This window comes from Silurus aristotelis (assembly GCF_946808225.1).
Source record: "Silurus aristotelis genome assembly, chromosome: 11".
In the NCBI taxonomy this organism is placed as follows: Eukaryota; Metazoa; Chordata; class Actinopteri; order Siluriformes; family Siluridae; genus Silurus; species Silurus aristotelis.
This window is the reverse complement of record NC_139584.1, coordinates 4,971,418-4,990,149: the sequence shown is the minus strand read 5'-3', so window position 1 is coordinate 4,990,149 and position 18,732 is coordinate 4,971,418. Positions and strand designations below refer to the sequence as shown.

Here is an 18,732-nt window from a genome sequence, read left to right as displayed (position 1 = left end):
AACTGCTCAGTGATATGGTTAAGATAATTGCAAGTCTCTGGATGAGGGCAGCCAAATGCCAAAAATGTAAAATTTTACAAAGCGCAGAGACCCCTTCTATAAATGTTACGTATTTGACAGACGTCGTCTTACACAAAACTTAACACAGACTGTGTATGAAGATGTGAAGTTGTTTATTGTGGAAAATACTGCATCAAATGTGCGTTACCTACACAACTGGTAAAGCTGCTGTTATCGAAAATGTGACCAATTTAAAAGTCAGTGCTGTGCTGTATTGTTGAGTAAAGATTAATGTAGGAGAAAATTCAAGTCAAGTCAAATGACATTTGCTTATTTTATTTACATAAATTGTGCTTTTCAGAGAATTCGGTATGAGAACAAAGAAAAAGATTATTTCAAATTTAAAGGATTTTGTATATTTGAATATAAAGAATATTGTGCTTAAAGAACATAACAAATAGTGATTGAGGATCAAAGGAAGTATGAAAAATGCATTCTTCACTCAAAATCTTTTAGAATACTGATAATAAAGAGGAACAGGTTATAAACAATACATCATAAAGGTATATAGAACAATCACGCTGTACAGGAGAATTAGATTTTGATTAGCAAAAATGCTATACACTGATTTACTGTCAGAACAGTTAAGACGATAATGTGACAAGTACATGTTTTTCTTCCTGTTACCTCCTGATTTACACAGAGTAATGGTAAAAAAACTAAAGCGCAGGATCAATAAGCTGTTAATCTTCATGATGCTTCAGGAGCATCTAGCCAGCTGGACAACACTCTCTCACACACACACACACACACACACACACACACACACACACACGACTCATTATTCTCTTCCATACATACATTCGTGGCTTTGAATTGAGGAATATTTTGCACTGGAGATAAAAATGGCTCAAATCTGCAGAAATTATCACTAAATGGCTTCTTCATTTCAGACATGTTGATTAGCCAGGGGTCAGTCTGAAACATATCTCAATTGCAGGGCTCGCCTTAGCTCGTCATTAAGAACTGCGTAGAAGCGAAAACCACAATGAGTAACATAAAAAAAACTTTTCTGTTTAAAATAAAGGCTGAAAATATAATAATTTATATCAGAGAGTTTCAGTTTTAACATGGTGACATGGTGAAAGGACCTGAAATTTGTACTACTAGTATTAAATTGTGTTTTAAAAAAAAGGAAAGTAATATAATTCTAGATTTTTATGTAGTGAGTAAAATCTGTGAGTGAGTAATGTAAATTAACTATTTTTATTATGACTTTTTTTTTTTTACACTTTTTTTAAATTTTATTTATATTTTTTAAATCAATTAACATTTACATAGTAACTTTAAAGTAAATCATATGCTTTACATCTGATTCATAAAAGTGCATAAGTGCTTTTAGATATGAATGTATAAAATAATTGATATGCTTTTTTTTTTATTCATATGAAAATTTCTTGTTTGGTTTTGTCAATGTTAAAACTACTGAATTGACATTGTGTGTGTCATTCAATTAAGGATGGGTTGGTTTCCTTCCTAATCTAATTCCTCTCAATTTCTTTTTCCCCTGCTATCTCAGGGAGTTTGTTTTTGCCACTGTCACCAATTGCAGAGCTCGTCCTGCTATAGGTTCATTAGGGAAAATGTATATTCATAAACTATTTATTTATGTAAAGCTGCTTAGGAACAATATCCATTCTTAAAAGTTCTATACAAATAAAATGTAATTCATGTTCAGTTTTATAGATCTAAAAGACAGTTGTAAGATTTTTAAAAATTGTTTTAAACTGTTATTTTAATCATTTAAAGTATAGTTAAAGTTTCAGTGCAGGAGGAGGAAGTGGGTATGATGAACAATTGAAATTGCACTTCACCTCAAAAACAGCAAATAGCCCTAAATATTAAATACTGCCACTTAAATTCTTTCAAAAGTCAAGTCTCTGTTCTAAATGAATGTAAAGCCTTACTTTCTTGAACAGGCATTTTTGGTGCTGGCCGTTTCGGCCTTGCTTCATCAGTCATTGTGGCGCTGCGTGGGCGTTCATTTGGTGGAAGTAAAGCCCCACCTGCAACAAAGATGTCCCCAACATGTGTCATACTTTGTTATTGGCTAATCATTATGTCTTTTATCCTAACGAGCATGCTGCCTAGCTAGCAACAATAAATGCAATATGGTTGTAGTGATTTTCTGGTCTATTGCAGGTAGATCACAAAGTGCTGTAGGTCAATTTTTTCTTTTACATCTACATAATTAAACATACAGCATTTTATTTCTCATTATCATAATCAGCATTATTGCTGACAGCGATCTTTTTAATCTGCAATATAATACAATGAAAAAAAGAACGTCAGGAATATTACAGTACCTGGACCTATTCGCATGTCAGGAACGGTCTTCTGATGCACTAAAACTTTCCCTCCTAATACACAAGAATGTTTCTTATTAGCATATAAAATGCTTTTACATACTATCAAAATTGTTACATGTTAGCTAGCTACCTAGCAAGAAAACAAGGCTGATGCTATTTTGTAGTGCTGTTGGAATCACGTGAAATATATTATTATTTACATTCATAATTACAAAAATATATATAATTCTGAAGCCTATGCTTCTGGGATTAGTTGCTCACCAGCTACACAGCTAATCCGTCAATTATCTATTGTTATCTTTCCAGCTCGGATTTTGTGATATCTTGTATTAATCAAAATACAAACAAGCATTAGCATTAATAGCAAAATGCTAGCTGTTATTGTATATTTTCATAAGGCTGGTATTAAAACAGCTGGTATCATTTCTATCCAATTAGCAAATACCCATTAGCCAAGTTTGATATCCATTTACCCAACAATACAACATTAGGTTATGAGGTTAAGTTGACTATTTTCCTAGCTATGATTTAAATGAAACGTTCACACAATTTAGCTATGATTAGGTTGATTTGGCTAACTATTATGCAAATAAAACTAAGAAGCAACTCAGAAGCAATGTTTGCTCACACATTCACTGATATTAACCTAACTATTAGCTTATGATTCGATTAATCACTAACATCTGTAGCAAAAAGGTGTAAACGCAGGAACCACTAGCAAGTTTACTTATATTAGTTTTATTAGTTATTAGTTATATATTACTGCACACTGTAAAGCTGTAAAATACATTTGCTAGCACATCTGGCTACCAGTTTTATTACCCTATGCAATAATAAATATTTAGATAGCAAATGTATTAGCTCATATTCAGATAATTATTATATTGTGTAAATCCTTTATAATCCTAAAGGCCATGATCTCTAACTACAGTATTTTCTCGAATTGTTCTCTGCTATATAGCTGTTTATGAACAACATCTTTCTGTCCATCATATTTCATTTCAGTTTTAATTACTGTCTTACTGCTGGGTTTAACAAAGTGCTAAAACTTTTTTCTTCATAAGCCAATATTTGATTTCTTGAGTAAATATATGAGCATAAAGACCAAAGTGCACTAGGGAGAAAGCTACAGCAGCTTGTTCTGTACCTGGGGCAGGAGGCAAGGCAGGGGATGGATAGGGTTTGTCTTCATTAACATTGTTTTCCTCATCTGAAATACATACACACTTGCTTAATGCGTGCGTTACACACACACACAAGAAGAGAAGAAAAACTAAAAAAAAGAGAGGGACTGACCAGAAGGGTCTATATAAATGTTCTCTTCTTTACTACATTTTTTCTGCCTTGGAGCTGAAAGGTGATGGTAAAGGTTATTGTTATCTTAATAACATTGTGTGCTTTCGGTGTGCATTTATACATGTGTGTGTGTGTGTGTGTGTGTGTGTGTGTGTGTGTGTGTGTGTTTGTGCGTGTGTGTGTGTGTGCACGCATTATAAGACAGTGTGTAGTACCTGGTATAGGGGATACTTTTGGAGCTATTGGGCTGTCGGATGTAGTGCGCAAAGTCCTCTCTCCGTTCTCTTTATTGTCCTCTACAAACACTTAAAGAAATAAATTGTGGATTAGAAGAGCAGCTGAATCAACACACACACACACACACAGCCAATGTCAAGATGGAGAAACTCAGCATTGAGAAACTTTAAAATTAGCATTAGTTAAAATAAAGAAATAAATAAATACATTTATTAAAAAAAACAATAAAAAAAAACAGTAAAAATAAAAAAAAGTATATATATATATATATATATATATATATATATATATATATATATATATATATATATATATATATATACCTGAATTAAATAATTGCTTTATTTAACACATCCATATTTACACAAGCATCAGTCAGACTTATCACAGCTTTAGAAAAGAGATACAGGTTTATACACGCTCACATTTCCATAACAGAGGTGAGAAAACTATTTTTTGTATACATGCTGGAAATGAGCTATGACGGTAATGGGTGTGTTATTGTATTGTAAAAGAAATAGGCACCAATATTCACAAATGTTGAGAATGCTTCCTGATCAAAATCATGAGTCATGAGTTCTGACTATATACTTATGATTACAGGAATTCTACTGTATATCAGTTACACTGTTACTCAATATAAAACTATTAGTCACTGGTCCCATTTAGACTAAATCTAACGTAGGAAATGCTTGTGTGAACATTATCACAACTAAAACTGTACATAAAACATTACATAAAAACAAGCCCTGAAAACTTTACCACAAATTCATGAAATTCAGTAGAATTATAATGTTCAGAAAAAACGTTCTGCAAATGTTAAATTGTTAACGTGGTCAAAATTTCCCTTTTTACACTTACTCCCTTAGACTCTTGTGTCTGATTATTATAATATAATGTGAGCTTCTTACCAATGTTTTTTTCATAGGTGTGCTCTAGGATCAAGGGCTTGAAAACTCCTCCGGTCTTCTCTATAAGATATTCTGTCACATGATGGAGTGTGGGGCAATTAATCTGAAACGAATAAGTTCAGTGTTTATTGTTCTTTGCCTCAGCTTGTTATAGTGTTGTAAATTTGCCACATCCAGTGTCTCGTTTTATATTAAATATTTCAGTTATACTTGGTCTTGTGTGTTTTTAACCCCAAACTTTTCACACAATGCAAAGACTGCATTGCGTACTAAAACATTTATCAAAAAATCACAACAAAACTTATCAACTGCATGGAAATCTTAACATTGCTTGTGGTGATCTGCTACCTGTTTGCATAGGTTACAATATATGTTAAATTTATGTAAACTTTTAACAGATTTATAAACGTGGTAACCTGGCAATTACTCATAATAAAGACAAAACATACACACAAACAAGAATGTATGTTATCTAAATTCTTGACTGATCATTAATCAACTTTATGATAGAGTTCCCAGAGACACTCCACCTAATTACTTCCTTGTGTAGGAAAGTACTTTCCCCATAAAATTCTCTGGCCAGAAAAAAACTGGGCTAATCATGAATCCTGTGTACACTGAACTTTAATATGAAGCTTTGTTAAGCTCAGGTCAAAATGAGCATTGAGATCACTGTATATTGTACTAAAATAAAACAGTTGACTCTAGCAGACTGTTCTAAACCCGTCTTTCTAAACAGTGGCATACTCACTGGATTGTCTATAGCAATGGCATAGCTTCCATCAGGGATCCGTGTCACACGGTAATGTCGGAAAACCGGCCTGTTCGAGACAAGAGGGGTAAAAAAAAAGGAAAAGAGAGATGTAGCATTTCAAGGTTTTATCAGTTTGAAAGTCAGTCATTGCAAGGTATATTTAACACCAATAACAAGTAGCCACAAAAAAACCTTGCATCTCAAACCTGTCTGTCTGGATGATACATGTTATTTTGTTATGGTTCTTTTACCTTCAAATGTAAACTTTTTAACAAAATCTTCTTTGAATCACTTTGGTGTAAGTGTACATCTGATTGTGATTTTTTATTTGCATGCATAACATACAAATACAGGACTGTCTGTGTGAACACGTGTGTGTGCTCTCAGTTTCTGGAAAGAAAATGAGGGATGCTTGCGTGTGTGTGTGTGTGTGTGTGTGTGTGTGTGTGTGTGTGTGTGTGTGTGTGTGTGTGTGTGTGTGTGTTTGTGTGCACGTGTGTGTTACCCATTGAAGTCCTGCCGAGTTGTAATAGCAAAAGCGCTTCCATCTCGGCTGAGTCTGAGCAGAAGGTTTCCTTGTTCTTTGTGCTTTTCCAAAAGGAGCATAGCCTCATCCCGAAATACCCTGTAAAAGCACCTACAAAGAAGACACAGCATGATAAATGCAATTTATCTTATGTTTTTAATACATTGGACTTTGGAGCTGAAGATCGTAGTTTCAAATCCTAGCCACACCAAGCTGCTATTCCTGGACCCCTGAGCAAGGCCCTTAACCCCATAGCTGCTCAGTTGTATGAATGAGATAAAAGTCGCCCTGGATAAGGGCTCCGGCCAAATGCCATAAGGTAAATCAGTGTTGTAGGTAAACTAGTCAAGTGCAAACTAAAAATATCTACTTTTTTTGTACTTGTTATATATGGTAAAAAAAAAAAAGGAATCAGTCAATCAATCAACACTTGCTTACGGAAGGAAAAGTATTTTATTGTCCAGGACTCTGTGCATAATATCAGCCAAGAAGTTCAAGAGTCACCATGACATCAATTTCGATATCGATGTCACCTCTTAAAGAAATGGTTGAATTTTCATACTTTGAAACAATTTCTGGAATATCAGCCAGTCAGAAAAGGAGTCTAGAGAAATGCTTTCTTACCAGCCAGTAGGGAGGCCAATATGAAATACAGAAGATTAAAGAACGTGAGACTGAAGCAAATTTAGCGTTAATGCTGAACAGAAGACATGTAAATCGACAGCTAATACCTTTAGAAACCTCGATCTGGTATTCTGTCGAGTGCATGTAATAACAATAACAAAAGGAGCCTGAATTCATACTGTGACATACAAAATGAGGAGTTTGTACGTACACTGCCATTTTTATCAATAAAACGTCTGAAACTATACCAGTGTAGTAATCAATAAAAGGAGGAGTTTGAAACTACAGTGACATATTATATATATAAAACAATTTGTCTTAACTTACGCCGGCATTTCGGAATGCAAGGACAGGTAATCGCCAGGTTCTGTCATAGGTACTGATACAGGAGCTTGTGCAACTGCGAGCTCTTTGCGTCTCTCAGTCTCTTTCTCCAAAGCTTCTTTCAGCATGTGAATCTGACCAGGCAGCAGGTTCAGGGAGGTGGGCACTTCCAGCTGTGAGACACAAACATGTGCAATTAACCGTTATCACACTCCATATACTCTTAGGTTCTTTAGTGCTCATAAACAAGACCAGAAACTGGAGCAACATTAATTAATTTATTAATTGTCCATCTGCTGTTGTCTTGTTACTGGCCTTGTTTCTTGTTGGGCCTTTAATTAGTTTGGGTATTTTGCATCTGCTACTTTTTTCATTGCATGTGTTTTTGCATCATACGTCATAAGCCGTTTACAATGTGGAAAAATATTACAAACATTAACAACATATACACAACATTCCAATACCCAGGAAATTACCCAGTAATGATGATGACAAATCAAGGCTACATATTTACTGTAAACTGGCACCAGCCAGAAACCTTGAAAAACAATTAGAAGAACGATTAGCACAGGTAAGTTCAAGGAAGAGGAAATGACTTGTGAAAAAGTCATACAGTGTGGAAAAACAAAACAGTGTTGACTTTGTGTTATGTATGTATGATAAAGCATAACACCAAGTACTGGTTTAATAATAAGTCATAACTGTGATAAACATTCTGATTACAGCTTCATCTAACTTATGAGTTGGGGAAAAAGTTGGTCACCAAAGTTGTCAATAAGGGTTAAACCATTACAAACAAGCGTCTAAACTTCACTGTATTATTGGCCATTAAAAAATAACTCATTGTGCAATAATGACCAGAGTCTGAACTTTCTGGTATATCCTATGAGGGCTAAAGTGTGGACAAGGTGAAGAGGATCTGGGATATCAACATTAAATGGAGAGGAATTAACTCAGTCTGGCATACAGGCAAGACTGAGCCAGGACCTGAAATGAACTTATATTTGCATATACAGTGAGGAAAATAAGTATTTGAACACCCTGCTATTTTGCAAGTTCTCCCACTTAGAAATCATGGAGTGGTCTGAAATTGTCATCGTAGGTGCATGTCCACTGTGAGAGACATAATCTAAAAAAAAAAATCCAGAAATCACAATATATGATTTTTAAACTATTAATTTGTATGATACAGCTGCAAATAAGTATTTGAACACCTGTCTATCAGCTAGAATTCTGACCCTCAAAGACCTGTTAGTCTGCCTTTAAAATGTCCACCTCCACTACATTTATTATTCTAAATTAGATGCACCTGTTTGAGGTCGTTAGCTGCATAAAGACACCTGTCCACCCCATACAATCAGTAAGAATCCAACTACTAACATGGCCAAGACCAAAGAGCTGTCCAAAGACACTGGAGACAAAATTGTACACCTCCACAAGGCTGGAAAGGGCTACGGGGAAATTGCCAAGCAGCTTGGTGAAAAAAGGTCCACTGTTGGAGCAATCATTAGAAAATGGAAGAAGCTAAACATGACTATCAATCTCCCTCGGACTGGGGCTCCATGCAAGATCTCACCTCGTGGGGTCTCAATGATCCTAAGGAAGGTGAGAAATCAGCCCAGAACTACACGGGAGGAGCTGGTCAATGACCTGAAAAGAGCTGGGACCACTGTTTCCAAGGTTACTGTTGGTAATACACTAAGACGTCATGGTTTGAAATCATGCATGGCACGGAAGGTTCCCCTGCTTAAACCAGCACATGTCCAGGCACGTTTTAAGTTTGTCAATGACCATTTAGATGATCCAGAGGAGTCATGGGAGAAAGTCATGTGCTCAGATGAGACCAAAATAGAACTTTTGGGTCATAATTCCACTAAACGTGTTTGGAGGAAGAAGAATGATGAGTACCATCCCAAGAACACCATCCCTACTGTGAAGCATGGGGGTGGTAGCATCATGCTTTGGGGGTGTTTTTCTGCACATGGGACAGGGCGACTGCACTGTATTAAGAAGAGGATGACCGGGGCCATGTATTGCGAGATTTTGGGGAACAACCTCCTTCCCTCATTTAGAGCATTGAAGATGGGTCGAGGCTGGATCTTCCAACATGACAATGACCTGAAGCACACAGCCAGGATAACCAAGGAGTGGCTCTGTAAGAAGCATATCAAGGTTCGGGCATGGCCTAGCCAGTCTCCAGACCTAAACCCAATAGAGAATCTTTGGAGGGAGCTCAAACTCCATGTTTCTCAGCGACAGGTCAGAACCCTGACTGATCTAGAGAAGATCTGTGTGGAGGAGTGGGCCAAAATCCCTCCTACAGTGTGTGCAAACCTGGTGAAAAACTACAGGAAACGTTTGACCTCTGTAATTGCAAACAAAGGCTACTGTACCAAATATTAACATTGACTTTCTCAGGTGTTCAAATACTTATTTGCAGCTGTATCATACAAATAAATTGTTAAAAAATCATACATTGTGATTTCTGGATATTTTTTTTTAGATTATGTCTCTCACAGTGGACATGCACCTACGATGACAATTTCAGACCCCTCCATGATTTCTAAGTGGGAGAACTTGCAAAATAGCAGGGTGTTCAAATACTTATTTTCCTCACTGTATATATATATTATATAAAAACAGATCTTTAGATAAGATAAAAATCAGTCTTAAGATAAAGGAAAAGATTGGACTTATGGAGACATGTTGGCTAATAAGTAAGAAGATTATACCCTTGGAGGCATTGCTGCCAAAAAGAAGTGGGGACTGAACCTATTAAGGTATTGACCAATTAGAGATTTAACCAATTAAGGGACGTCGACTGATGAAGACATATCTGCCAATAAGAAGAGGAGATTTAACTAATGGAGACATATCTGCCAATACGAAGAGGAGATTTAACTAATGGAGACATATCTGCCAATAAGAAGTGAGATTTAACCTATTAAGGGATATCAGCCAATAATAAGAAGAGACTGAAGCTATAAAGAGATAGCAGCCAATAATAAGAGAAGATTTAACCTTTGGAGGCATATCAGCCAATAAAAAAGGAGTTTGAGCCTATGCAGGTATGTCAGCCAATAAGATTGATGGGAAATAGGAAGAGGATTCTGAACATATTTTGGCATATATTTAACAGCAGAAAAAATCATTGGTGCCCCCCTGCCTACTCTCCAGGACTTGTACCATACAAGAACTAGAAACCGGGCAGAAAAAATCATTAATGACCCTTCACACCCTGGACACAACATCTTTCAGCTTCTCCCTTCTGGCAGGCGCTACAGAACTTTGTTCACTAAAACTGCCAGACACAGGAACAGTTTCTTTCCCCAAGCAATCACCCTCACTAACAACTGACCATAATTATATTCCCTGCTTCACATCTATGAGTACTGCACAGAACTGTCACTCATCACATTATCTGTATATGTTGCACACACTATTGCTGCTATATACTGTACAAAGTTTTATAGTAAACTCTCTAATCATACCTGGCACACAATACTGTCATTTGTACTACCATGCACTCCCACACTTTATGTACATTACTGGTCTGTATCCCAATTTATTACCCACACTGTCTATACTGTCTCACATTGTCTGTATTGTCTTGTATAGTCTGTTTTTGTCTTGTTGTGTCTGTTTTGTCATGTATAGGTTTTTATTTATGTCTGTACTTTTAGGAGTAACAAACAGCTGGAACCAAATTCCTTGGGTGTGTCAACACACTTGGCCAATAAACCTGATTCTGATTCTGATTCTGATATAATAAAATACACTGTAATCCAAAATACATGTGCCAGTTTATGGAAAACCGTACTGACCTTAACAATGGAGAAGATGAAGCCTTTCCACAGCTCACGGGCTTCTAGACTTGGAGCCTAAAATGTTAAAATTAAGACATTAAAAAAATGAAACACTGAAAATATTTGTAAATATTGTGCTTTCATTTAGAAAGCAATGAACCTTCTAAGCAAAATCACTCATTAGGATTCATAAAGATGTGGAGCTTCATTTGAACTCAATGATAAACACTTGTAATGTGGCAGAAAAAGAGTATGAATTTATGGAACTTATTATCTGACCTTGCGTATTGAATAAATGTGAACAGATCAGACTATATATATTTTTTAATTGTAATATATTGGATTGTCTCCTGATCATATCAATGAGAATGTTTGATATAAAAAAATACATGAAAAATGTATACCAGGGAATGCTAAAGTAAACAAATGTATGACTATTTATTGGGTGTCAAAGCAGAAACTCTCACCGTGAGGTAGATGTCATCTTCTTTTAATCGCAGGTGGAGTCTCGCTGCATCGAGTTTACGGTCCATGCTCAAGTCATCAGTCAGAGAGATGAAATTTGACAGATCCTGCTTTTCCACATACTGCTCTCAAACATAAACAAATAATTAAAAAACTATTTAGAGCACATTAATATCAAAATCAGAAATAGATTTATTACCAAGTATGTTCACACAAACAAGGAATTTAACTTCCGACATTAGCTTTCAAAGCTTCAAAAGCGACATTAGCTTCCAGTGCAGAATTCTCCAGTGCAGGAGAAAGTACAAACAAAATATAACAAGACAATATAAATATAAAACAGACAATTAAATAACGCACTATACACAGAAGTAGAAATATTGTTTAAATGAATATGAAATGTGTGTTGTTTACAAGTGTGCAGTTTACTAATGTACCATTCGGATTCTAGGTAAAAAAGTTGCAGTTATGAATATTTTAATGGTGCGGTAAAAAAACAGTTTTTGTGCCTGGCTGTTCTGGTGGACGGAGCTCTATAGCGTCAACCAGAAGGCAACAGTTCGAAGAGAGCGTGAGATGGGTGTGGGGTCCAAAGTGATTTTCTTAGCCCTTTTCCCCACTCTGGAGGAGTGAAGATCTTAGAGGTTGGGCAGTGGGGCACCATTAATCCTCTCAGCAGTTCTGACCGTCCGCTGTAGTCTCTTGATGACTGATTTGGTAGCTGAACCAAACCAGACAGTTATGGATGTACACAGGACAGACTCAATGATGGCTGAGTAGAACTGTTTCAGCAGCTCGTGTGGCAGGTTGAATTTCCTCAGTTAGCGAAGCAAATAGTAGAAGAATAGCCTTTATTTGTCACATATACATTACAGCACAGTGAAATTTGTTCTTCGCATATCCCAGATTGCTTGCTCAAAAGCTGGGGTCAGGGCGCAGGTTCGGCCATGATACATTGCCCCTGGAGCACAGAGGGTTAAGGGCCTTGCTCAAGGGCCCAAGAGTGGCAGCTTGGCGATGCCAGGGCTTGAACCCCCAACCTTCCGATCAGTAACCACAATCTTAGCCACTGTTTGGAGCGTGTTGAGCTCCAGGTTGTTGTGATTGCACCAGAGGTCATTTGTGTACAGGGAGAAGAGCAGCTCGGAGAGAATGCAACCCTTGGGGAGAACCAGTGCTGATAGTGAGAGACTTGGATGTGAGTTTGCCCAGCCTCACTATCTGCTGCCTGTCTGTCAGGTAGCTGATGATCCACCGACAGATTGGGGTGGGCAAGAAGAGCAAGGTCAGGAATGTATTAAAGGCCGAACTGAATTCTACAAACAAGATCCTTGCAAAGGTCCCAGGTCTGTCAAGATGTTGCAGAATATAATGCAGTCCCACGTTGACTGCATCATCTGCAGACCTGTTTGCTCTGTAAGCAAATTGAAGAGAATCCAAAAAGGGTCCAGTGATGTCCTTCAGGTGTGAAGTGCAGATCAGAGGGGGTGACGGGTGGTAGACTAGGCTTTTCAAAATGGCAGTAAAACACATTCGGATGTTAAGCCAGTTGTTAATTCTCCACAGACTGTGGTGGTGGTGTCTTGTACTTGGTGATGTTCCTCAGACCAGTCCATACTGATGCCGGGTTGTTATACAAGGTGTTATCCCTACGTCTGTAAGCATCCTCTTTAGCATGAAAAAACTGTGTGAGTTTCCCAGTAAACCGCAGTTTATCATTATTAAATGACCTGTTGGCGAGGCACATATCCTCACAGAAACTGATGTATGAAGTTACAGTCTCCGTGAGTTCGTCTAGATCGGTTCTGCAGCTTCGAACACTCCAATCAGTGCAAGCGAAGCAGGTTAGCAAATCCTGCCCTGCTTTATTAGTCCATCTTTTAACAGTCCTTCGCAAAGATTAAGCTGATTTCAGTTTCTGCCTGTAGGTTGGTATTAGATGAACTAGACAGTGATCAGAGAGCCCTAAAGCTGCTCGTGGGACAGAGTGATATGCATCTTTTATTGGGGCTTAACAGTGATCCAATTATATTACTGTCTCTGGTGGGGCATGTAACGTGTTGTCTGTATTTTGCCAGTTCATAGGAAAGACTTGCTTTGTTAAAGTATTCAAGAATGAATAAAAGAGAGTCTTGGTACCTTTGCTCCGTTTCAGTTATTCGTTCAGCCAGCTGTTGCAGCGCTGCGCTCACGTACACACACGCGTCTGGAGGAACGTGCTCATTCGAGAGAAAAAAACTTTTACATGTTTATGAAGTGTTTCTAAATGAGCGAAGCATATCTTTTTCAGCGTTTTTCAGCTTTCATTGTTATAGAAATACAATAGTTCGTTTTCCCGGGAAAACTCAGAGTTGCGATCCGCCCTAAACAGCTGGAAGCCCGGCAGATGTAGCGCGTTGTCCGGAATGGCTTCACTCAGCCAGGTTTCACTGAAGCACAATGCAGCAGAGTTTGAAAAGTCCTTGTTGATGTGGTTGAGGAGAAGAAGTCCATCCGTTCAAACAGGCATTTGAACAGCAAGACTACAATGTCGAACAAAACGCCTGAATAATCAAAAACCGGAAAAATATTGTCTGGGATGTGTTGCTTCATGTTAAAGAGTTCGTCTCTGGTGAAACTTACAGAAGAAGAATGACTAAACGCACAACAAACAAACAAAGAAGAAGAATTGCGGTGCTTAGCGCCCTGGCTGCTATTTGCGGCGCCATCATGATGGGGATGAGGTCGCAATGCAGAAAGTAACAAAAAATCTTACATCACTGTCCTTGTTGTTGTTGTAGAAGAATAGCGAGTTCCCACACAGTGCAGTCCAAAGTCTGCGACCAACCTACACAACAAAACAGAAAAACATGAAAGTATTTGTCACTTTCATACACGGCCATACTCAGTAGGAGACATTATAATATGTTTTAGCTAGATAACTAGTCTAGCTGGTTTGATTTCCTATAAGGAGTGCTAAAAAGGATGCAATCGCTTGTGTGTTGACTGTATGCATCCACAGATACAACGCATCGTAAATATTCGTACACACTTTTCTCCATGTTGTCTCACAGGATGTCTGCCACTGTTTTCTGCATTTGAAAGAACATTTGAAATATAGGAAGTATCTGCCAACTTTGAAAGCTCCAAAAACAATAATGTAAATGTCAGTCTTTATTACTTTTATTAAGTAGGATGAAATTAAGATTATGAAAAACCTTCTGGATTATTTTTTTGTGTGTCAAATTTTTTTATTTGCGAAATAAAATGCCATTGCATTGTGTCCTAGATAATTAGCATAAGTTACTTCCTGCTAGGCATATACACTCACAACCCAAATTATCATGCTGTGATTTCATGAATCCGCCTATGCTACAGGATTGATGAGATTTGTAAAAAGCTTCTGTTCTATCGAGTTGTTTAAAGGATGGATGTGTTTATTTCCTGTTGGGTTAATACATAAGTGAGAACGATTCCCAGCTGAAACAGGTTTGAAGAATTTGACGAATGAGAAGAATGAAGGAAAAGGTTAGACAGCTTGCCTGTACTTCTCTACCAAAATAAACTCAACCAGTTCATGACTAATTTTTGTTTGGGTTCTTTCAGAATAACTTATGCTGTATGTTTCTGTATCATCAAAAAGATGGAAATCACTGACACACTTTCTTTGTGTACTGGTTTAAAATCAATGAACATTCCTGCTTCTACATCAGTCCTGGCAAAGAACCACAAAATCTGTAGTTCTGTATATAATATTTCAAGTGTAATGTTAACATTTACAAAGCTGATTCATACAATATGTTTTTATTAAAATGATTTAAAACATAAAATGGTTCTCTTAAAAATTTATTATATGATGATTTAAAAAAATGTACCAGTTAGACTGTTTAAAGCCTTTATTAGCAAAATGTTTATTTCTTTTTGCAGTTATATTAAAAAACATATTGTATCTAAACCAAATCTGGCAGACCCTATCCCTTATCTAGAGCAGAGGAATAATGGCCTGCTCAATGGCCTGGCAGTGTTAGCTTGATGGTGCTGATGGGATTTGAACTTATCTACTTCCAAGCAAATTTATAACATCTTAACTACTGAGCTACCACCGCCACTTTTCCTATAGCAAAGCAGGTCTCCACTGAAAGAAAAAAAAGGAAAACACCCAGACATTAGTTTTAAGTTTTTTTTTTTTTGCTATTGTTTTTTTTCTGTGTGCATTCACTTCATGACTCCATTTCTATGAAGCTAAATGGATCATTGTTTGAGTTCACCAAGAATTTACAGGTGACTGAAAATGATAAAATACACTTAAATACTGCTAAATCCCAGGTTCCTGAAAACCATTGGGAAGCAGGCCTCAGTAACGTAACACGTTAGAAAAAGAAGTCTGAAATATTTTCCCTTCCTAAAACTTCAAGGGTCTATCGTACACATTCATATAACATGGATGAAAACCTTAGATATAACTAGGATTTAAACCCACAGGCTTCTGGTCACAAGAACCAAATTTGAAGCTATGACTATTTCCATTAGTCCAAATGTTGCAAAAGCTGTAGTCTGCTGTAGTCACTTTAATCAATGCTACTGGACTCCGATAACCTGAGAGCCTCAATGCTAAACACAATGCTAATCTTTTAAATCCTGAAATATTAAAAGATAAAAGTTTGTATAGGGAAGCTCACATTTATCGACCTGTTAAATACGCACACAAAAAATCTATTTTTATTTGAACACATGAGGAGCAGGATTGTGTGTTTGGCTATTCATGTTAGCATGTGGGTAAAGGGTGTAGTGTGGTTGGTTTGTGTGCGTGTGTCTGCGAGGGGTTTTTGGTTGTTAAACCAGTTTCTCACGGGCATCTTGTGACGCTTTGTGACATACGATGCAGTACTATGAGTTGCTTTCACTGATAACAGTCTCTTTTTGATAAGAGGAACTCCCATCATTATGTTTCTGTGCTGTTTTTTTATGTGGTGTGACACAGAAGAAGAACTTCAACATAGAGGAGGAACTCTAAAAATTCTAAATCACTAACAAAGAGCATTTAAACACACCACAAATGAACCCAATATATTTTGTGCCTGATTGATTCCTTCCTTTAATATGATAGAATAATCAACCATACAAATAATCCTATTGTAACCTAGCTGCATCCCAATCTCTCAAACTGCAAGAGAATATACTGTGCACAGCCCTCTGTAAATTATTCTACAAGTTTTTTTTTTCTGATCAAGATCTGGGCTCTAAACAGACCATTCCTTTGATTTTTTTGTTTTTTTCTTCAGCTGGTCAGCGGAGAGGTATAACAAAAAGGTCTAACAAAAGCCTGCAGATTTTGTGCCAGAATATATTAGACCTAAAGGATATTCCAGAAATATCGACTAGATCTACAGAAGCAGCCCCAGAGCGTGATGCTGCCACCACCATGCCAACTGTAAATCTGGGTGATAATTTTTTTTATTGCACCAAACATATTTTTTAGAAGTATGCCCGAAAAGCTCTGCCTTGGTTTTATCAAACAATGAGATATTTTGCCACATGAGTTTGCTTTCAAAAAAGAAAGAAAAAAACTTTCCACTGTATAACTAGGTATACAGCAATAGAACCGGAAATAATATGGTATAATATTTCTTAATTACTGTAACTGTAACAATTTTCTTGAGGCCAGTATAATTATCTATTATCTTTCCCTGATGATCATATCATATTAATGAATCTGTGAAGGTTGAAATTTTGAGCCGATAAAAAAATAAACATAAATAGTAGGGACTGTGGGCTCTTTAAAAATAAAACAATTACAAAACAATAAGTAGTATCATTTGTCATTTACAGACACAAACAATCAAACTACCTAACTGGCTGGCTAACTTTGCCACAACTTTTGTTGATGTCGCACAAACAGCAGGACCTGTAAATCACCTGATTGAAGCTTCACCTCAGTGAACAAAACAGTAAGATCAAAGTCCAGAGTCGCTTCACAAATACAGGTAGATATTATCACCAGTATGTCATTATATTTCATGACTTCATGCCTCATTTAACATGCAAGTTCAAGTTCAACTTTTAAGTTCACCTGAATACAATAAAAGAAGAAGTGTGGACTGAGGAAGTCAGAAAGACCAACGAATTTATTCACTGTTTAGTAAGGAAGTCGAGCCAGGTGTCACCCTGCACTTGTGTTCAAACATAGTGACGAGTTTAGAGACATACAGTGCCGACATTCTTTCGTTACCAAAAAAATCTCTTTAAAATGTTTGTTTTTCAGGTTCTTCATGACCCAAGACGACGCTCCTGCACACAATGCAAACACTGACCAAAAGGTGGCCTAAGCAGAGCCAACATCTGAAAACTACAAAGAATATTTAGTCACACAATAACCAGAAAAACTATTTTTATCTACTGTCTGAAGTTCATCAACATTGACACAACAATGTTGGCACTTCTTTCAGTAAAAAGCTGCTTACAAGTTACCTTAAACCCCTAAAATAAAAAAGGGAAAGAAGGGAAAAGCCATTAAAAGCTTCATATACCCCTTTAAGAACAGTAATGAGCACAGAGACATGATACAATTCCTTTTAATTTCTTCTTTCAAAAATGAAATGTATTATTTAGGGTCCTGAAATAAGACACAGTTATGAGCTTTGTTATTATACATAAATTTTTCACTTTTCACATACAAATTTCTATTAAAAGAAAACGCTTTGTTCACAAGTAGTACCGTTATAATACTTTACTGTAAATGTGTCACTGTGTACACCACCACTGCTATCACTCTGTACAAATATACATTTTAGTCATTTTTAATAATAAAGTCTAGGCAATATTCTTATATCCCATTTATGGCTCCTCCGAGAGAGAGAGAGAGAGAGAGAGAGAGAGAGAGAGAGAGAGAGAGAGAGAGAAAGAAAGAAAGAAAGAAAGAAAGAAAGAAAGAAAGCGAGAGTAAAAACTCACTTTATCCTTAAATGATCTCTTTTCCAGGAATCCCTCATAGTAGCAGGGGGGCAGCTGGGATCTATTCCTCTGCGCGCGCCTCATCGCAAGGTAGGACTTTATTACACACACTTACTTCTAATGCACAACTAATGGCATGTTCACACAGTTGCACTGAGGTGTGTGTGTGTGTGTGTGTGTGTGTGAGAGAGAGAACGTGTGCTGCCGAGTGTGCTCAGGTGTTGTTTGACTGGTGGTTTACGACAGAGGGAGCAAAACACGAGACCACGCCCCTTCGGGTGATATGATTGATTATATAACACCTACTGTTCTTGTGGCAATTCATTAATAAAAATAAATAAATAAATAATTATATTTATAACTTTTTTAATCCTTAAAATCTTACCTGTTTCGATTTATACACACACACACACACACACACACACACACACACACATATATATATATATACATACACATTACATACACAAGTTTCATTCTGTAGTGAGGT

At 36.8% G+C, this 18,732-nt stretch overlaps 1 protein-coding gene across 2 annotated transcripts; it reads right to left on the bottom strand.

Annotated features, from left to right (window-relative positions):
* Positions 1-307: 307 nt before the first annotated feature.
* Positions 308-18,469, bottom strand: stap2b (signal transducing adaptor family member 2b). 2 transcript variants are annotated; one of them, XM_083555030.1, is made up of 14 exons: positions 18,243-18,469; positions 14,068-14,139; positions 11,315-11,434; positions 10,866-10,922; positions 7,045-7,214; positions 6,073-6,204; positions 5,565-5,634; positions 4,814-4,916; positions 3,881-3,970; positions 3,666-3,719; positions 3,517-3,579; positions 2,367-2,420; positions 1,968-2,066; positions 308-1,026 (listed from the first exon to the last, which is right to left on the bottom strand). In XM_083555030.1, the coding sequence occupies exons 1-14, from the start codon at positions 18,324-18,326 to the stop codon at positions 974-976; spliced, it is 1,221 nt and encodes a 406-aa protein (XP_083411156.1). In that variant the 5' UTR covers positions 18,327-18,469; the 3' UTR covers positions 308-973. The 2 variants fall into 2 exon arrangements, with proteins under 2 accessions (XP_083411156.1, XP_083411157.1); XM_083555031.1 differs by lacking the exon at positions 3,666-3,719 and having other exon boundaries at positions 18,243-18,463.
* Positions 18,470-18,732: the final 263 nt, after the last annotated feature.